This window comes from Tachyglossus aculeatus, chromosome 27, assembly GCF_015852505.1.
Source record: "Tachyglossus aculeatus isolate mTacAcu1 chromosome 27, mTacAcu1.pri, whole genome shotgun sequence".
NCBI lineage: Eukaryota > Metazoa > Chordata > Mammalia > Monotremata > Tachyglossidae > Tachyglossus > Tachyglossus aculeatus.
Window position 1 is genome coordinate 3,869,258 of NC_052092.1, and position 21,945 is coordinate 3,891,202.

The 21,945-nt window shown below is 47.8% G+C and overlaps 1 protein-coding gene across 9 annotated transcripts in view; it reads left to right on the plus strand.

Moving 5' to 3' along the window:
• The window catches only part of CACNA1C (calcium voltage-gated channel subunit alpha1 C), a 202,677-nt gene that overhangs the window by 30,031 nt on the left and 150,701 nt on the right, over positions 1-21,945 (plus strand). For all 9 annotated transcript variants that reach the window (XM_038767787.1, XM_038767784.1, XM_038767785.1 and 6 more), the window contains exon 3: positions 41-146. In XM_038767787.1, the coding sequence (XP_038623715.1) occupies positions 41-146 (106 nt within the window). The remainder of the gene's footprint in view (positions 1-40; positions 147-21,945) is intronic.

Below are 21,945 nucleotides of genomic sequence, written 5' to 3' on the forward strand. Positions count from 1 at the left end.
CGCAGGCCCGGTCCACTTCCTTAACTCCGCCCCACCTCAGACCCTTCGAAATCATCATTTTACTGACCATCTTTGCCAACTGCGTGGCCTTAGCCATCTACATTCCCTTTCCAGAAGACGACTCCAACGTCACCAACTCCAACCTGGTAAGTGGCCCCGGCGGGAGAGGAGGTCCGACACGCGTGTTGGATTTGAACCCCAAGTGGGCCGTCGATGGACTCCTTCCATTCATCCGGTCGTATTTACTGAACGCTCGCAGCGTGGTATGTGTCCGTCTCTGGTCCCGGCTAGAGGCCGGTTGGGGGTGATTGTGTGGCGAAGGCGTCTGTTATTAATAATAATAATGATGATGATATTTGTTAAGCGCTTGCTATGTGCCACGCACTGTTCTAAGCGCCGGGGAGGTTACGAGGTGATCGGGTTGTCCCACAGGGGGCTCACAGTTTTCATCCCCATTTACAGAGGAGGTAACTGAGGCACAGAGAATAATAATAATAATGGTGGTATTTATTAAGCGCCTACTATGTGCAAAGCACTGTTCTAAGTGCTGGGGAGGTAACAAGGTGATCAGGTTGTCCCATGGGGGGCTCACAGTCTTAATCCCCATTTTACAGATGAGGTAACTGAGGCACAGAGAATAATAATAATAATAATGGTGGTATTTATTAAGTGCTTACTATGTGCAAAGCACTGTTCTGAAAGCTGGGGAGGCAACAAGGTGATCAGGTTGTCCCATGGGGGGCTCACACTCTTAATCCCCATTTTACAGATGAGGGAACTGAGGCACAGAGAAGTTAAGTGACTTGCCCAAAGTCACACAGCTAAGTGGCGGAGCCGGGATTTGAACCCATGACCTCCAACTCCAAAGCCCGGGCTCCGTCCACTGAGCCACGCTTGCCCAAAGTCACCCAGCTGACAGTTGGCAGAGCCGGGATTTGAACCCATGACCTCTGACTCCAAAGCCCGGGCTCTTTCCACTGAGCCGTGCTGCTTCTTGTATTATATTGTGTGCTCCCGAGCACTTAGTACAGTGCTCTGCGCACAGACTGAGAGCTCGTCGTGGGTAGGGGTTGTCACTGTTTATCGTTGTGTCGTTCTTTCCCAAGGGCTTAGTACAGTGCTGTGCGCCCAGTAAGCGCTTAATAAATATGATCGAATGAGTGCTCAGTAAACACGGTTGAATGAGTGAATGAGTTTGGGTAGGGACCGTCTCTATATGTTGCCAACTTGGACTTCCCAAGCGCTTAGTACAGTGCTCTGCACACAGTAAGCGCTCAATAAATACGATTGATTGATTGAGTGAGGCTGCAAGAGAGGGTGTGTGGTTGGGTGCGAATGTGTGTGTGAGTGTGAGTGTGCGAATTGGGAGAGAGGGAATTTGGGTGGGAACGTGTGCAAGTGACTGTGTGAATGAGCGAATGTGCATTTGTGGATTGGGTGAATGTGTGTGTGAATAAGAATAATAATAATAATAATAATAATAATAATAATGACATTTGTTAAGCGCTTACTATGTGCAAAGCACTCTTCTAAGCGCTGGGGGGGATACAAGGTGATCAGGTTGTCCCACGTGGGGCTCACAGTCTTCATCCCCATTTGACAGATGAGGGAACTGAGGCCCAGAGAAGTTAAGTGACTTCCCAAGGTCACAAAGCAGACATTCAATCGAATTTATCAAGTGCTTACTGTGTGTAGAGCACTGTACTAAGCGCTTGGGAAGTCCAAGTTGGCAACATATAGAGACGGTCCCTACCCAACAGTGGGCTCACAGACATGTGGCGGAGCCGGGATTCGAACCCATGACCTCTGACTCCAAAGCCCGGGCTCTTTCCACTGAGCCACGCTGCTTCTCAGTGAGTGAATGTGTGAGGTTGTGAATGTGAGTGTATACGTGTGTGTGTGGGGGTAGTTGGTGTGAACGTGAGTGAATGTGTCTGTGTGAGTCATGAGTTCAAACCTCGGCTCTGCCGACTGTCAGCTGTGTGACTTTGGGCAAGTCACTTCACTTCTCTGGGCCTCAGTTCCCTCATCTGGAAAATGGGGATAATACTACTACTACTAGTAGTAATAATAATGGTATTTGTTAAGCGCTTACTATGTGCAAAGCACTGTTCTAAGCACTGGGGGGATACAAGGTGATCAGGTTGTCCCACGGGGGGCTCACAGTCTTAATCCCCATTTTACAGATGAGGGAACTGAGGCACAGAGAAGTGAAGTGACTTGCCCAAAGTCACACAGCTGACAATTGGCGGAGCCGGGATTTGAACCCATGACCTCTGACTCCAAAGCCCGGGCTCTTTCCACTGAGCCACGCTGCTTCTCTATGAAGACTGCGAGCCCCCCGTGGGACAACCTGATCACCTTGTAACCTCCCCGGTGCTTAGAACAGTGCTTTGCACATAGTAAGCGCTTAATAAATGCTAAAAAAAATGTTAGTGGGTGCGTGTGAATTTGAGTGTGTTGTGTGAATGTGTGAATATGAGTGTGTGTGGATTTGAACGAGTATGTGTGAATGTGAGTGAGTGCAGGTGTGTGAATGTGCGTGTGGGTGTGAAGGTGAGTGTCTGTATGTTGCCGACTTGTACTTCGCAAGCGCTTAGCACAGCGCTCTTCACACAGTAAGTGCTCAATAAATACGATCCATAATAATAATAATAATACAGAGAAGCAGCGTGGCTCAGTGGAAAGAGCCCGGGCTTTGGAGTCAGAGGTCATGGGTTCGAATTCCAGCTCCACCACATGTCTGCTGTGTGACCTTGGACAAGTCACTTAACTTCTCTGTAACTCTATTTATTTTACTTGTACATATCTATTCCATTTATTTTATTTCGTTAGTATGTTTGGTTTTGTTCTCTGTCTCCCACTTTTAGACTGTGAGCCCACTGTTGGGTAGGGACTGGCTCTATATGTTGCCAACTTGTACTTCCCAAGTGCTCAGTACAGTGCTCTGCACACAGTAAGCGCTCAATAAATACGATTGATTGATTCTCTGAGCCTCAGTTCCCTCATCTGTCAAATGGGGATGAAGGCTGTGAGCCCCACATGGGACAACCTGGTCACCCTGTATCCCCCCAGTGCTTACAGCAGTGCTTTGCACATAGTAAGTGCTTAGTAAATGCCATTATTGTTATTGATCCAGTGAATGATCAATTTTGTTTTATTTTGTTAGTATGTTTGGTTTTGTTCTCTGTCTCCCCCTTTTAGACTGTGAGCCCACTGTTGGGTAGGGACTGTCTCTATATGTTGCCAACTTGTACTTCCCAAGCGCTCAGTACAGTGCTCTGCACACAGTAAGCGCTCAATAAATACGATTGATTGATTCTCTGAGCCTCAGTTCCCTCATCTGTCAAATGGGGATGAAGGCTGTGAGCCCCACGTGGGACAACCTGGTCACCCTGTATCCTCCCAGCGCTTAGAGCAGTGCTTTGCACATAGTAAGCACCTAATAAATGCCTTTATTGTTATTGATCCAGTGAATGATCAATTTTATTTTATTTTGTTAGTATGTTTGGTTTTGTTCTCTGTCTCCCCCTTTTAGACTGTGAGCCCACTGTTGAGTAGGGACCGTCTCTATATGTTGCCAATTTGTACTTCCCAAGCGCTTAGTCCAGTGCTCTGCACATAGTAAGCGCTCAATAAATACGATTGATGATGATGATGATGATGAATGAGTGAATGTGTTGAGTGTGTGGACCAGCCCCCCAGGGGAGCCCACTGCCACAGTGGGTCTGGACAGAGTTCATCCTTGGCATCACAATTGTTTGTTTGTGTGAGTGTTGGTGTGTGCGGCAGGGTTGGCAGGGGATGGGGGCATCTCCTCTCCCCCCGAGGAGCCAAGCTGCCCACTGAGGCGGTGGGCCCAGGAGGGGTCAATTTTAATAGCGATTGTTGTGAGGTTTGTTCACCACTACTATATAATAATGGTACTTGTTAAGCACTTACTATGCGCCAAGCACTGTTCTAAGCGCTGGGGAGGTTACAAGGTGATGAGGTTGTCCCACGGGGGGCTCGCAGTCTTCATCCCCATTTTCCAGATGAGGCCCAGAGAAGTGAAGTGATTTGCCCAAAGTCACCCAGCTGACATTGGCAGAGCTGGGATTTGAACCCATGACCTCTGACTCCAAAGCCCGGGCTCTTCCCACTGAGCCACGCTGCTATATGCCAAGCACCGTGCCAATCGGGCCGCGTACTTTCCCTGTCCCATGTGGGGCCCTAGGTCTATAGGGGAGGTAGAATAGGGATGGAATCCCCATTTTACAGAGGAGAAAACTGAGGTTCAGAGAAGTTTGGGACCTTGGGGAAGTCGCTTCATTCATTCATTCAATCGCATTCATTGAGCACTTACTGTGTACTGAGCGCTTGGGAAGTACAAGTTGGTAACGTAGAGAGACGGTCCCTACCCAACAGCGGGCTCACAGTCTAGAAGACTTCACTTCTCCTCCCCTCAGTTACCTCATCCGGAAAATGGGGATTGAGACTGTGAGCCTCATTCATTCAATCATTCATTCAATCGTATTTATTGAGTGCTTACTGTGTGCAGAGCACTGTAGTAAGCGCTTGGGAAATACAAGTTGGCAACATCTAGAGACAGTCCTTGCCCAACAGTGGGCTCACAGTCTAGAAGACTTCACTTCTCCGCCCCTCAGTTACCTCATCTGGAAAATGGGGATTGAGACTGTGAGCCTCATTCATTCCATCATTCATTCAATTGCATTTATTGAGCGCTTACTGTGTGCAGAGCACTGTACTAAGCGCTTGGGAAGTCCAAGTTGGCAACATCTAGAGACGGTCCCTACCCAACAGCGGGCTCACAGTCTAGAAGACTTCACTTCTCCACCCCTCTGTTACCTCACCCGGAAAATGGGGATTGAGACTGTGAGCCTCATTCATTCAATCGTATTTATTGAGCGCTTACTGTGTGCAGAGCACTGTACTAAGCGCTTGGGAAGTACAAATTGGCAACATAGAGAGACGGTCCCTACCCAAAAGTGGGCTCACAGTCTAGCCTCATGTGGGACAGGGACCGTGTACAACCTGATTACTTGTACATATTTATTCTATTTATTTTATTCTGTTAATATGTTTTGTTCTCTGTCTCCCCCTTCTAGACTGTGAGCCCACAGTTGGGTAGGGACCGTCTCTATATGTTTCCAACTTGTACTTCCCAAGCGCTTAGTACAGTGCTCTGCGCACAGTAAGTGCTCAATAAATACGATTGAATGAATGATTAGCTTGTATCTACCCCAGTGCTCAATAAATACGATTGAATGAATGAATGATTAGCTTGTATCTACCCCAGCGCTTAAGCTCGCTGTTGGATAGGGACTGTCTCTATATATGTTGCCACCTTGTACTTCCCAAGCGCTTAGTCCAGTGCTCTGCACACAGTAAGCGCTCAATAAATACGATTGATTGATTGATTGATTAGTACAGTGACTGGCATAGTGTAAGCGCTTAGTGGAGGGGCCGGGATTAGAACCCGGGTCCTCCGCTGCTTCTCACTGCTTCTGCTGTTTTCTGAGAGATTTCACTCCTCAAAGGCTTCTTCCATCTGGGATGGGATGGGGAGGGTTGATGGCTCGGTTTCCAAGAGGATCGATCGACTGATCGATCGGTGGTATTCTACGAGGACTTCCTGTGTCCCGAATTGCCTGTTTCTCCTCCGCCCGGTTTCCTGTAGCCAAGGTCAGTGTGGCTCCTTGCCCGTTCTGATGACCACAGGCGAGAGCCCCCTCAGACAACCCCAAGTTATGTTGCCAACTTGTACTTCTCAAGCGCTTAGTACAGTGCTCTGCGCACAGTAAGCGCTCAATAAATACGATTGATTGATTGAGTGACCCCTTCCGCCATCTTTCTCTTCCCTTCCTCCTCCCCCACCCCAAGTCCCGCCATTTCCCTGGAATCTCGGTTGGCGGCTGGAGTTACAGCCAGATTGATTTTTCTCTTGGAAACTCGGAAGTCTCGGATCGGGGACCCTGGCGTCAGCCGATGTGGCCGGGCGGGAATCGATGGGCGATTCCTAGACTGTGAGCCCACTGTTGGGTAGGGACCGTCTATATGTGTTGCCAACTTGGACTTCCCAAGCGCTTAGTCCAGTGCTCTGCACATAGTAAGCGCTCAATAAATACGATTGATTGATTGATGGGAGGTGGTTGGAGGCCGAGAGGCGGGGGGAACTCCGAAGCGAGTCCGGGGCCTCGGCAGTGACTGGCTGGGGGTGCGAGCGGGGTTCAGATCCTCTCCGATAAACACCGCCTCGCTTTGCGTAGGATGTGACTAGACTGTGAGCCCGCTCCATGTTGCCAACTTGTACCTCCCAAGCGCTCTGCACACAGTAAGCGCTCAGTAAATACGATTGAACGAACGTGAGAGGGGTAGGTCCTGAAAGGCGACTGAGCTGGGGTTGGAAAGGAATCGGGGGAAACTCGCCCACGCGGGCAGGAGACTAGAGGACCATGTTGCCAACTTGTACTTCCCAAGCGCTTAGTCCAGTGCTCTGCACACAGTAAGCGCTCAATAAATACGATTGATTGATTGATGGATTGACCATGGGATGGATGGGTTATACTCTGGGGCCAACCGGGACACAGCCCAGGAGCCTCAGGTGTCGCAGGACTCGGTCTTCCCCCAAGAAATGGGGCCACATCTTGACCCTACCAACCGCGCACAGTAAGCGCTCAATAAATACGATTGAATGAATGAATAATAATAATAATAACGATTGAATGAATGAATGAAAGGTCTTAGGAGGCCTTCCCAGACTGAGTCTCCTCCTTCCTCTCCCATCCCTCCGCCTTTCCTCCTTCCCCTCCCCACAGCACCTGGATCTATGGATATATGTTTGTATGTCTTTATCACTCTATTTTATTTGTACATATGTATTTTATTTTGTTAATATGTTTTGTTTGGTTGTCTGTCTCCCCCTTCTAGACTGTGAGCCCGCTGTTGGGTAGGGACCGTCTCTAGATGTTGCCAACTTGGACTTCCCAAGCACTTAGTACAGTGCTCTGCACAAAGTAAGCGCTCAATAAATATGATTGATTGATTGATGGCACCTGAAATAATAGACCGCCCCAAAATGTCCACCACAGTGTCACAGAAGCCCCGGTATCGGCCTGCAGGCCCGCCGTCCACCCTGCCCTCTCCGCTTCCTGTGACATTGTGCCTGAGCGGCGGCCTTTTCTCATTTCCGCGCTCTGTCGAGGAGTTGGCAAGGAAGAGAGCAAGAAGTGGGATTGGATTCCCATTTCATCCCTCCAGCTTCCAAGCTGAGCCTAGCCACGAGGCTGTAAGCTCGCTGTGGGCAGGGAGTGTGCCTACCAACTCTTTATGGCATCGTTTTGGCCTCTCCTAAGCACTTAGTCCAGTGCTCTGCACACAGTAAGCGCTCAATAAATACGAATGAATGAATGAATGAAAGAAGGCGCTCAATAAATACACTTGGTTGATTGATCGCTAAGCCGCTCGCTGCCTGACCTCCACTGGGCAGCGAATGAAGATTTGTGCCAAGCTTTCCGTAAAGAACAATCGCGATTCTCCGTCCCCGTCCAACCCGGCACATTGAAGCAGCGTGGCTCAGTGGAAAGAGCCCGGGCTTTGGAGTCAGAGGTCACGGGTTCAAATCCCGGCTCTGCCACTTGTCGGCTGGGTGGCTTTGGGCAAGTCACTTCGCTTCTCTGGGCCTCAGTGACCTCATCTGTCAAATGGGGATGGAGACTGTGAGCCCACCGTGGGACAACCTGATCACCTTGTAACCTCCCTAGCGCTTAGAACAGTGCATTGCGCATAGTAAGCGCTTAATAAGTGCCGTCATTATCTTCTAGCACCCACAGCACATGTATATATGTTTGTACATATTTATTACTCTATTTTTTCATTTATTTTACTTGTACATATCTATTCTATTTATTTTATTTTGTTAGTGTGTTCGGTTTTGTTGTCTGTCTCCCCCTTTTAGACTGTGAGCCCACAGTTGGGTAGGGACTGTCTCTATATGTTGTCAACTTGTACTTCCCAAGCGCTTAGTCCAGTGCTCCGCACACAGTAAGCGCTCAATAAATACAATTGATTGATTGATTGATTCTAGACTGTGAGCCCACTGTTGGGTCTCTATATGTCGCCAACTTCCCAAGCGCTTAGTCCAGTGCTCTGCACACAGTAAGCGCTCAATAAATACGATTGAATGAATGAATGCGTGGAGAATGAACCCCAGCAGGATACCCAAAAAGCGTGTTTATACCCTGAGCCGAAGTGGGGGAAAGCGGAAGCCTCAAAGAAGCAGGAGAACAAAGCCTCCGCTTTTCAGCTGGGAGACAGGTGTAGTGGACGGACCAGCGTGGTGCCTTCGAAGCCGAAGTTCCAAGAGGACTGTGGGATGAGAAAGAGAAGCAGTGCGGCCTAGTGGAAAGAACACGGGCCTGGGTTCTAATCCTGGCTCCGCTCCTTGCCCTCCGTGTGACCCTGTGTGAATCACTTAACAATAATAATAATAATGATGGCATTTATTAAGCGCTTACTATGTGCCAAGCACTGGGGAGGATACAAGGTGATCAGGTTGTCCCACGGGGGGCTCACAGTCTTCACCCCCGTTTTACAGATGAGGTAACTGAGGCTCAGAGAAGTCAAGTGACTTGCCCAAAGTCACACAGCTGACAAGTGGCGGAGCCGGGATTTGAACCCACGACCTCTGACTCCAAAGCTCGTGCTCTTTCCACTGAGCCACGCTGCTTCTCACTTCCCTCCTCTGGGCCTCAGTTTCCTCATCTGTAAAAGGGGGATTCAGCCCCCGTCTTCCCTTCTACTGAGAGTGGGAGCCCCTTGTGGGTGAGGGATCCTAGTGTCTTGTACATAGGCCAGTGCTCAGCATAAAGTAAGTGTTTAATAAATACCATAGCTGGTTTCTGTGCTATTTGTTAAGCGCTTACTACATGCCCAGCCCTGTTCCAAGTGCTGGGAGAGATACAAATCAATGAGGTTGGACACAGTCCGTGTCCCACGTGGAGTTTGCAGTCTTCACCCCCATTTTACAGATGAGGTAACTGAGGCACCAAGAAGTAAGCGACTTGAGCAAGACCACACAGCAGATGTGGTGGAGTCAGGATTAGAACCCAGGTCCTTCTGATTCTCAGGCCCGTGTTCGAACCACCAAGCCATGCTGCTTCTCAAGACAATATTCCCTTAGCGTTTAGTACAGTGCCTGACACGTAGCAAGCACTTAAAAATCATAAAAAATTAAATGTTATCTTCATTATTATTGTTCATTCATTCATTCAATCATATTTATTGAGCGCTTACTGTGTGCAGAGCACTGGACTAAGCGCTTGTTATGTTGCCAATTTGTACTTCCCAAGCGCTTAGTCCAGTGCTCTGCACACAGTAAGCGCTCAATAAATACGATTGATGATGATGATGATGATGATTGGGAAGTCCAAGTTGGCAACATGTAGAGACGGTCCCTACCCAACAGCGGGCTCACAGTCTAGAAGGGGGAGATGGACAACAAAACAAAACATATTAACAAAAGAAAATAGAATAAATATGAATAAATAGAATAAATATGTACAAGTAAAATACATAAATAAATAGATCATTATTATTATTCAGTTTCACTGACACTGCATCCTCTGCACAAACTCTGCATAGTACAAGTGATGCAAGAGGGGCATAACATAAATACTTCGGTTAGGGACTTTTGTTAGTAAAGCAATAATGAACACCGGGAGAAGCTAGTGTGAGATTGTGTATGTGAAGGTGTGAATACTGTAATGTGAGTGTGTGATTGTGAGTCTGTGAGCCCACTCTTGGGAAGGGACTGTATGTGTTGCCAACTTGTACTTTCCAAGCGCTTAGTACAGTGCTCTGCGCACAGTAAGCGCTCAATAAATGCAATTGATTGATTGATTGATTGTGAGTCTGTGAATGTGCATGCTTGTAGGTGTGAATACTGTTTATGAGTGGAGGATTGCGAGGCCATGAATGTGTGTGCGAATGCTGTACATGAGTGTGTTATTGTGAGACTGGGAGCGTGTGAAGGCGGGGATACTATGAGTGAGTGTGACTGTGAGACTGAATGTGTAGATGTGTAGGTGCGAATACTGCACGTGTGTGTGAGTCTGCGTTTGTGTAAATACTTTATGTGAGAGTGTGATGGTGAGAACGTGAGTGGGAGCGAAGGGGAAAGGGAAAAAAGGATCAATTGATGAAAGTGGAATTGAATTGCAAACTATGCGCAAAAAGCAGATTATTCTGTTAGAGTGTGTGTGTGTATATGCGTGTGTGTGTGTCTTGCTAACTGGAAGATTATCTGGTACCTAATTGAGTGGGTGATGTCTGAACAGCAAAAAATGACGTGTCCCATCTTTCTGTTTCTCTACAAGACGGATAAAACGCGGGCAGGGAGGGGTAGCGAGGGGGAAGAACAGGGTTGGGTGGTGGTGGGGGGACTGGATTTTTTTTCTTGGCATTTATTAATAATAATAATAATGGCATTTATTAAGCGCTTACTATGTGCAAAGCACTGTTCTAAGCGCTGAGGGGATACAAGGTCATGAGGTTGTCCCACGTGGGGCTCACAGTCTTCATCCCCATTTTACAGATGAGGGAACTGAGGCCCAGAGAAGTGAAGTGACTTGCCCGAAGTCACACAGCTGACAAGTGGCGGAGCCGGGATTTGAACCCATGACCTCTGACTCCAAAGCCCGGGCTCTTTTCCACTGAGCCACGCTGCTTCTCCATTTATTAAACGCTTACTATGTGCCAAGCACTGTTCTAAGCGCTGGGGAGGTTACAAGGTGATCAGGTTGTCCCACGGGGGGCTCACAGAATTCAGGCCCACACAGTAAGCGCTCAATAAATACGATTGAATGAATGTTAATATGTTTTGTTTTGTTGTCTAGACTGTGAGCCCGCTGTTGGGTAGGGACCGTCCCTAGATGTTGCCAACTTGTACTTCCCAAGCGCTTAGTCTGCAAACAGTAAGCGCTCAATAAATACGATTGAATGAATGAAGGAAGTGACTTGCCCAAGGCCACACAGCTGGCGGAGCCGGGATTTGAACCCATGGCCGCTGACTCCAAAGCCCGGGCTCTTCCCCCTGAGCCACGCTGCTTCTCTAAAATAAAATAAATGGAATAAATACGTACAAGTGAAATAAATAAGTAAATAAATGGAGTAATAAATATGTACAAACATACAGACATATTCATTCATTCAGTCGTATTGAGCGCTTACAGGTGAGATAAATAAGTAAATGAATAGAGTAATAAATATGTACAAACATATAGACATAGTCATTCATTCAGTCGTATTTATTGAGTGCTTACAGGTGAGATAAATAAGTAAATGAATAGAGTCATAAATATGTACAAACATATAGACATAGTCATTCATTCAGTAGTATTTATTGAGTGCTTTCTGTGTGCAGAGCACTGGACTAAGAGCTTGGGAAGTACAAGTTGGCAACATATATACATATATAAATATTTACATATATACATATGTAAATATGATATGATATATAAATATATATAATATAATATAAATATATAGACAACATGTATACATATATAAATATAATGTGATGTATAAATATATAATATAATATATTAATGTATATAGACAACATATATACATATATAAATATAATATGATGTATGAATATATAATATAATATATAAATATATAGACAACATATATACACGTATAAATATAATGTGATGTATAAATATATAATATAATATATAAATATACAGACAAAATATATAAATATAATATGATATATAAATATATATAATATACACATATATATAAATATGATATATATATATATATATATATATATATATATATATATATATATATATATATATATATATAGTAGCGGAGGGGAGGGGGCAGCTTGGGGAGGCTCCGGTTGTTTCCCGGGCATCAGCTGGCTTACACAACCTTGCCGTGCGGGGAGTTGTGTGCCAGGGAATCAGAAACAGGAGCCGCCTCGTGTGACTGTTTGAACGCCCACGGCCCCTCTGCCCTGACAGCATGCTTGCTCACACACGCACTCACACACAGTCACACACACTGAGGAATGCACACGTACACATGTGCACACACACAATAATAATAACTCATAATCATAATTGTGGTATTTAAGTGCTTACTGTGTGCCAGGCACTGAACTAAGCGCCGGGATGGATTCAAGCGAATTGGGTTGGACGCAGTCCCTGGCCCAGTCTCAATCCCCACTTTCCAGAGAAGGTCGCTGAGGCCCAGAGAATAATAATGATGGTAATAATAATAATAATAATAATAATAATAATAATAATAATAATGGCATTTATTAAGCGCTTACTATGTGCAGGGCACTGTTCTAAGCGCTGGGAGGATGCAGGGTGATCAAGTTGTGAAGCGCTTACTACTACTACTACTACTACTAATGGTATTTGTTAAGCGCTTACTACGTGTGAAGCACTGTTCTAAGCGCCGGGGGGATACAGGGGGATCAGGTTGGCCCACGGTGGGGCTCACGGTCTCTATCCCCGTTTGACAGATGAGGAAACTGAGGCTCAGAGAATAATAATAATGATAATGGTATTTGTTAAGCGCTTATTATGTGCGAAGCAGTGTTCTAAGCGCCCTGGGGGGGATACAGGGGGATGAGGTTGGCCCACGGTGGGGCTCACAGTCTCCATCCCCGTTTGACAGATGAGGGAACTGAGGCTCAGAGAATAATAATAATGATGATAATAATAATAATGATGGCATTTGTTAAGCGCTTACTATGTGCAAAGCATTCATTCATTCGTATTTATTGAGCGTGTACGGTGTGCAGAGCACTGTACTAAGCGCTTGGGAAGTACAAGTTGGCAACATATAGAAACGGTACCTACCCAACAATGGGCAAAGCACTGTTCTAAGCCCTGGGGAGGATACAAGGTGATCAAGTTGTCCCACTTGGGGCTCACAGTCTTAATCCCCATTTTGCAGATGAGGGAACTGAGGCCCAGAGAAGTGAAGTGACTTGCCCAGAGTCACACAGCTGACAATTGGCGGAGCCGGGATTTGAACCCATGACCTCGGACTCCAAAGCCCGGGCTCTTTTCCAGTGAGCCACGCTGCTTCTCTAATGGTATCTAATGATAATGGTGTTTGTTAAGCGCTTATTATGTGCGAAGCACTGTTCTAAGCGCCCGGGGGCGGGGGATTCAGGGGGATCAGGTTGTCATTATCATCAATCGTATTGATTGAGCGCTTACTGTGTGCAGAGCACTGTACTAAGCGCTTGGGAAGTACAAGTTGGCAACATATAACAGGTTGTCCCACGGTGGGGCTCACAGTCGCAATCCCCGTTTGACAAATAAGGGAACTGAGGCTCAGAGGATAATAATAATGATAATGGTATTTGTTAATCAATCAATCAATCGTATTTATTGAGCGCTTACTGTGTGCAGAGCACTGTACTAAACGCCTGGGAAGTACAAGTTGGCAACATATAGAGACAGTCCCTACCCAACAGTGGGCATTTGTTAAGCGCTTATTATGTGCGAAGCACTGTTATAAGCGCCCGGGGAAGATACAGGAGGATCAGGTTGGCCCACGGGGGGCTCACAGTCTTTATCCCCGTTTGACAGATGAGGAAACTGAGGCTCAGAGAATAATAATAATGATAATGGTATTTGTTAAGCGCTTATTATGTGCGAATGTGTTAGTATGTTTGGGTTTTTTTTTTTCTCTGTCTCCCCCTTTTAGACTGTGAGCCCAATGTTGGGTAGGGACTGTCTCTATATGTTGCCAATTTGTACTTCCCAAGTGCTTAGTACAGTGTTCTGCACATAGTAAGCGCTCAATAAATATGATTGATCGATTGATTGATTGCGAAGCACTGTTCTAAGCGCCCGGGGCAGATACAGGGGGATCAGGTTGGCCCACGGGGGGCTCACAGTCTCCATCCCCGTTTGAGAAATGAGGGAACTGAGGCTCAGAGAATAATAATAATGATAATGGTATTTGTTAAGCGCTTATTATGTGCGAAGCACTGTTCTAAGCGCCCTGGGGGGGATACAGGGGGATCAGGTTGTCCCACGGTGGGGCTCACGGTCTCAATCCCCGTTTGACAGATGAGGGAACTGAGGCTCAGAGAATAATAATAATGATAATGGTATTTGTTAAGCGCTTATTATGTGCGAAGCACTGTTCTAAGCGCCTGGGGGATACGGGGGGGATCAGACTGTCCCACGGGGGGTTCACAGTCTCAATCCCCATTGCAAAGCACTGGTCTAAGCACTGAAGCACTGTTCTAAGCACTAAGAGAAGGGAAGTGACTCGCCTAAGGTCACACAGCAGACCGGTGGTGGAGCCGGAACTGGAACCCACGATCTTCTGACTCTCAGACTCTATTTTATTTGGACATATTTATTCTATTTATTTTATTTTGTTAATATGTTTTGTTTTGTTGTCTGTCTCCCCCTTCTAGACTGTGAGCCCACTGTTGGGTAGGGACCGTCTCTAGATGTTGCCAACTTGTACTTCCCAAGCGCTTAGTATAGTGCTCTGCACATAGTAAGCGCTCAATAAATGTGATTGAATGAATGAATGAATGTTAATATGTTTTATTTTGTTCTCTGTCTCCCCCTTCTAGACTGTGAGCCCACTGTTGGGTAGGGACTGTCTCTAGATGTTGCCAACTTGGACTTCCCAAGCGCTTAGTACAGTGCTCTGCACACAGTAAGCGCTCAATAAATACGATTGAATGAATGAATGATGAATGAATGAATGAATGTTAATATGTTTTATTTTGTTCTCTGTCTCCCCCTTCTAGACTGTGAGCCCACTGTTGGGCAGGGGCCGTCTCTAGATGTTGCCAACTTGGACTTCCCAAGCGCTTAGTACAGTGCCCTGCACACAGTAAGCGCTCAATAAATACGATTGATTGAATGAATGAATGATGAATGAATGAATGAATGTTAATATGTTTTATTTTGTTCTCTGTCTCCCCCTTCTAGACTGTGAGCCCACTGTTGGGCAGGGGCCGTGTCTAGATGTTGCCAACTTGGACTTCCCAAGCGCTTAGTACAGTGCCCTGCACACAGTAAGCGCTCAGTAAATACGATTGAATGAATGAATGACTGCCCTGCACACAGTATGATCGCACGGAGGAATGATTGACTATGTGTCAGGTTATCTCCGGGGAAGGAAACGGAGAGCTGCACAGCTGTGTGTGTGTGTGTGTGTGTGTGTGTGTGTGTGTGTGTGTGATTTCATAAGCGGGGGTGGCGGGAGGGCCTGTGCGTGTATTCGTGACTGTGGGTCTGCGTGTAGGGGTGCGTACTTGCGTGTGGGTGGGATTTGTGTGCACACAAGAGCAAGTGTGCCGGCGGGTGGGAGGGTGTGTATGTTGGAGCTTGGGTTGTGCAGGTGGTTATGTGAGCGTCGGTGTGTTTCTGAGGATGTGTGTGCATGTATACGTTGCCAACTTGTACTTCCCGAGCGCTTAGTACAGTGCTCTGCACACGGTAAGCGCAGCGTGGCTCAGTGGAAAGAGCCCGGGCTTTGGAGTCAGGGGTCATGGGTTCGAATCCCGCCCCCGCCAACTGTCAGCTGGGTGACTTTGGGCAAGTCACTTCACTTCTCTGGGCCTCAGTTCCCTCATCTGGAAAATGGGGATTAAGACTGCGAGCCCCCACCTGATCTCCTTGTAATCTCCCCAGCGCTTGGTACAGTGCTTTGCACATGGTAAACGCTTAATAAATAATAATAATAATGGCATTTGTTAAGCGCTTACTATGTGCCATCATCATCAATAAATACGAATGAATGAATGTAGGTGAGCCTGTTGGGGGGCGGGGGGGGCGGTGCTGTGTGCAAGTGTGTATATGCAGAAGCTTGTGTGTGTGTGAGAGAGAGAGAAAGAAAGAGAGAGAAAGTCAGAAGGATCTGGGTTCTATTCCCGGCTCTGCCACATGACTGCTGTGGGACCTTGGGCAAGTCACTTCACTTCTCTGTGCCTCAGTTCCCTCATCTGTCAAATGGGGATTAAGATTGTGAGCCCACTTTGTCCAACCTAACTAGCTTGTGTCTACCTCAGCGCTTAGGACCATGCCTGGCTGTGGTTTAGACTGTGAACCCACTGTTGGGTAGGTACTGTCCCTATATGTTGCCAACTTATACTTCCCAAGCGCTTCGTACAGTGCTCTGCACACAGTAAGCGCTCAATAAATACGATTGATGATGACGATGGCACATAGTCAGCGCCTATCAAATACCCTAACATAAAAGAAGAAGAGCATCATGTCTTTCAAGTGGCCGTGAGGAGCTTGGCTGCCCTTCCTGAGGTTGCCAACCGGCCCTTCCCAAGCACGGAACCCCACTCTGGATCGCTTGGCCGAGGCTAAAGAATCCCTGAATTTATTTCAGAAACACAGTCCAGGGAGCCGAAATCCGAAGTCACCGTCTTGAGCTTGAGAAAACACATCTCTGGAAACGGTCCACGGAAGGATATTTGTGGCCCTTCCCCGACACACACACACACACATCCCCGGGGAGAGGCCGGGGGCAGAAAGCGAATCCGATTTGCCGACGTCGGTGGCTCCTCTAAAGGTTATCCTCGGATTCCCAAGGGCCGTAATGGCTGTTTTTCTCCGGAGCCCAGAGCCAGCCCCCGAATCAGATCCTCGGCCCTCAAAATCCAGTTACGCTTGCTGGTTTCCAACGCGGGGTGCTGGGGGAGACGGCCGTGCAGACACAGGAGCGGGAGACGGAGCGGTCCGGCGATGGAGGAGGACCAAAGCCGGACCCTCCGGCCGGGGCCTAGACAGTCCTTTTCTAAAAATGGCAGATGGGAAGCCGGAGACCGTGTTTATCTGCTGAGGGAAGAGGGCGACGGGGGGTGAGACTTATTTTTATCCGGTGCTTTTCTCAGAACCTTAGTGGGTACCCTTCCAGAAGCATCTCTGCGGCGGTCGCTTTCATTCATTCGTTCCCTACTGAGAGCTCACCTCCTCCAAGAGGCCTTCCCGGACTGAGCCCCCATTATCCTCTCCTCCTCCCCATCGTGGCTCAGTGGAAAAGAGCACAGGCTTTCAAATCCCGGCTCTGCCAATTGTCAGCTGTGTGATTTTGGGCAAGTCACTTCTCTGGGCCTCAGTTCCCTCATCTGTAAAATGGGGATTAAGATTGTGAGCCCCCCGTGGGACAACCTGATCTCCTAGTAACCTCCCCAGCGCTTCAAACGGTGCTTTGCACATAGTAAGCGCTTAATAAATGCCTTTATATTATTACTTCACTTTCTAGACTGTGAGCCCACTGTTGGGTAGGGACTGTCTCTACATGTTGCCAACTTGTACTTCCCAAGCGCTTAGTACAGTGCTCTGCACACAGTAAGTGCTCAATAAATACGATTGATTGATTGATTCTCTGAGCCTCAGTGACCTCATCTGTCAAATGGGGATGAAGACTGTGAGCCCCCCGTGGGACAACCTGATCACCTTGTAACCTCCCCAGCGCTTAGAACAGTGCTTTGCACATAGTAAGTGCTTAATATTATTATTATTATTATTATTATTACCTCCTTCCCCTCCCCACAGCACCCGTATATATGTTTGGACAGATTTATCACTCTATTTATTTTACTTGTACATATTTACCATTCTATTTATTTTGTCAATGATGTGCGTTTAGCTTTAATTCTATTTGTTCTGACGACCTGAAACCTGTCCACATGTTTGGTTTTGTTGGCTGTCTCCCCCTTCTAGACCGTGAGCCCATTTGTTGGGTAGGGGCCGTCTCTATATGTTGCCAACTTGTACTTCCCAAGCGCTTAGTACAGTGCTCTGCACACAGTAATACTAATAATAATGATGGTATTTGTTAAGCGCTTACTATGTGCAAAGCACTGTTCTGAGCGCTGAGGGTTTACAAGGTGATTGGGTTGTCCCACAGAGGGCTCACAGTCTTAATCCCCATTTTACAGATGAGGGAACTGAGGCCCAGAGAAGTGAAGTGACTTGCCCAAAGTCACCCATCTGACAGTTGGCGGAGCTGGGATTTGAACCCATGACCTCTGACTCCAATGCCCGGGCTCTTTCCACTGAGCCACACTGCTTCTCCATAAGTAAGCGCTCAATAAATATGATCGAATGAATGATTACTTAAGCGCTTACTTAAGCGCTTGGGAGAGTACAATGTAGCAATAAACAGACACATTCCTTGCCCGCAGCGAGCTTACAGTCTAGAGCGGGAGACAGACATTAATAGAAATAAATAAATGACAGATATGGATGTAAATGCTGGGGGGCTGGGAAGGGGGATGGATAAAGGGAGCAAGTCAGGGCGATGCAGAAGGGAGTGGGAAAAGAGGAAAGTGGAGTTTTGGGGGTTTTGATGGCATTTATTAAGCGCTTACTATGTGCAAAGCACTGTTCTAAGCACTGGGGAAGGCCTCTTGGAGGAGATGGGCCCTCAAGAAGGCCTTGAAATCGGGGGAGACTTATGGACGTAAGTACCGTGGGGCTGAGGGTGGAGTGAATATCCAATTTGCAGCACATAGTACAGTGTCTGGCACGTAGTGAGTGCTTAACAAATAACACGATTATTTGTCGTCATTGTTTTTACCGAGTGCTTAAAGGTGGCAGATCCAGTAGCTTCGAGTGTAAGGTAGACAGACACATGCTGCTAAAATTCATTCACTCAATCGTATTTCTTGAGCACTTACTGTGTGCAGAGCACTGTACTGAGCGCTTGGGAAGTACAAGTTAAAATCATAGCTAGTGGACGTCAGTGTTAAAGGCAAGTGGAAAAAGAATGAATGTGATGTCAAAACTGGGCCCCATCGGCCACTCGCGATCTCTTCCCGGGCTCTTGTCCCACACAGGGATCCCAGGCTTAACCCTCATGTTACAGATGAGGTAACTGAGGCCCAGAGAAGTGAAGTGACTTGCCTGAGGTCACACAGCAGACACACAGCAGAGCCGGGATTAGAACCCAGGTCCTCCCGATCCCTAGGCCCGGCGCTCGGCAGCCGAAAGCGCAGCGGTGCGACTCTCCCCTCTCCATCCTCGATTCTCCTCCGGTGACTCAACACGGACCGTCCAACACCCCCGACTCTCCCCGCTTCATCCCTCATTCTCCCTCCATGACCTTACATGGACACTTCTCCCGATTTCTTTCCAACCCCCGGCCGGGACGTGCCGTGTTTCCGGCTTCCCAGCCACCTGTGGGAGCGATTCCATGTGCTGGCCTTTTATGGGCGGGAACTGTGGAGAAGGAGAGCGATCCGAACCCCAAGAGTTGTAGGGTCCCCGGGGGAAGGGCAGGATGAAGAGGAGAGGGAAGATTTCCTATCACACGTGGACATCGATACGGGGGAAGGAGAACCATCGCTGCGACTTTTATTTTTAGGCTTTGCTAATTCTCACTCCTCTCCTAGTTCCCCGCTACCTGGCAACAGCCCGTTGTCACGGCAACATCCATGTTAATGAGTGAAGCGCTCAGTATGTCTGGTTCATCTGGCTCTTGGTGACAGACGCACGGCTCGGCCTGGTCTTCACTGCCCTCAGAGCCTGCCTGGGCCCTTCCCGAAAGAAACGGATCAGAAAGGAGTCGGGAAGAGTGGGAATGACGGTTTGACCGAGGGTCGCCCAAGTTTTCCTCTCTGGGAAGAGGGGGCTGTTTAAGGGTGAGGGGGCTTCCCAACCTCCCGACACGTTTATCCGTCCTAGCGTCGTGGAGCCAAAGTCAGCTCTTCCGCAGAGCGAGGGCCTCAAAATTCAGAGAGCGGAGCGCTCCCCCATTGGAGTGGAAGCTTCTTGAGGTCAGGGGAACGTGAGGTTTTTGTGGTATTTGTTCGGCGCGAAGCGCTGGGACGGACGCACGAGAATGGATCGGACGCGGTCCCTGCCCTTAGAGGGAGGGGAGGACAGGTATATCATCCCTGTTCTACAGATGGGGAAACTGAGGCCCAGCAGTGAGGGGACTGGGATGTAAATCCAGGTCTATTGACATTCAGGCCCGTGCTCTTTTTTTTTAATGATAATAATAATAATTGTGGTATTTGTTACTATGTGCCAGGCACTGTGCTAAGCTCTGGGTTAGATACAAGGTGATTGGGTCGGACACGGTCCCTGTCCCACGTGGGGCTCGCAGTCTTAATCCCCATTTTACAGATGAAGTAACTGAGGCACAGAAGTGAAGCGACTTCACACAGCGTACGAGCGGCGATTTGTTAAATACTTACTATGTGTCCAACACAGTTCTAAGCCCTGGGGTAGGCAAAAATTAATTAGGTTGGACATAGTCCCTGTCCCACGTGGGGCTCACAATTTAAGTAGGAAGGAGAATAGGCATCCCCGTTTTACAGTTGAGGAAACTGAGGCATAGGGAAACCAAGGTCACACAGCAAGCAATTGGCAGGTCTGGGATTAGAATCCAAGTCCTTAATAATAATAGTAACAATAATAATGAAAGGCGTATGATTTGTTTAGCATTTGCTATGTGCCAAGCACTGATCTCCTTCTAGACTGTGAGCCCGTTGTGGGGTAGGGACCGTCTCTGTATGTTGCCGATTTGTACTTCCCAAGCGCTTAGTACAGTGCTTTCCACACAGTAAGCGCTTGACAACTTGACACCCATCCACGTGTTTTGTTTTGTTGTCTGTCTCCCCCCTCTAGACTGTGAGCCTGTTCTTGGGTCGGGTCCGTCTCCATATGTCGCCGACTTGTACTTCCCAAGCGCTTAGTACAGTGCTCTGCACACAGTAAGCGCTCAATAAGTACGATTGATTGATTGATTGATTGAATAAATACGATTGAATGAATGATCTAAACACTGGAGTAGATCCAAGGTAATCAGGTTGGACACAGTCCCTGTCCCCCGTGGGGCTCACGGTCTTAATCCCCATTTTACAGGTAAGAGAACTGAGGCCCTGAGGAGGGAAATGACTTGCTCAAGGTCACACAGACATGGGATAGAGGGAGAAGTAGAACTCAGGTCCCTTTGACTCCGAGGCCCGTAGTCTATCCAGTAGGCCAGGCTCAACGCTGTGAAGGTTCCCCCCTTCTAGACTGTGAGCCCACTGTTGGGTAGGGACTGTCTCTATATTCATTCATTCATTCATTCAATCGTATTTATTGAGCGCTTACTGTGTGCAGAGCACTGTACTAAGCGTTTGGGAAGTACAAGTTGCCAACTTGTACTTCCCAAGCGTTTAGTACAGTGCTCTGCACACGGTAAGCGCTCAGCATGGCTCAGTGGAAAGAGCCCGGACTTTGGAGTCAGAGGTCATGAGTTCAAATCCCGGCTCTGCCAATTGTCAGCTGTGTGACTTTGGGCAAGTCACTTCACTTCTCTGTGCCTCAGTTACCTCATCTGTAAAATGGGGATTAAGACTGTGAGCCTCCTGAGGGACAACCTGGTCGCCTTGTAACTTCCCCAGAGCTTAGAACAGTGCTTTGCACGTAGTAAGCGCTTGATAAATGCCATCAAAAAAAATATGATTGATTGATTGAAGGTTGCAGGATGGAAGAGTTGGGGTACCAGTGGCTCCTCAGGGGACCCCCCCGCCCCCCGAAATCTCCCGAATCCCTCAGAATCTCTCAGCTCCCAAATAGACGGGGTCTGCGTTCTGGTGCTGGGAAGGGAAATTGAGTTAGGCGGGCTTATTCCAAATAAAGCGAGGTATTTAATTTGACTCGGGGAAGCATTTGACGGCCAGTCCCAGGCAATAAGGGGAGCGTGTTGAAGAAGATCTATTCTGCTGGAACCACATGAAGGGCGATGAAATGACAGCCAGAAATCCCGTCGTTAACCGTTTTCGCCGTCTGCCCGGACCTCCTGGGGAATCTGGCCCCCTCCCACGGCTGCTGCTGCAGTGAGAGAGACAAAGAGAACAGCGTGGCCCAGTGGGAAGGGCCTGGGGCCGGGAGTCAGGAGACCTGGGTTCTAATCCCGCCACTGACC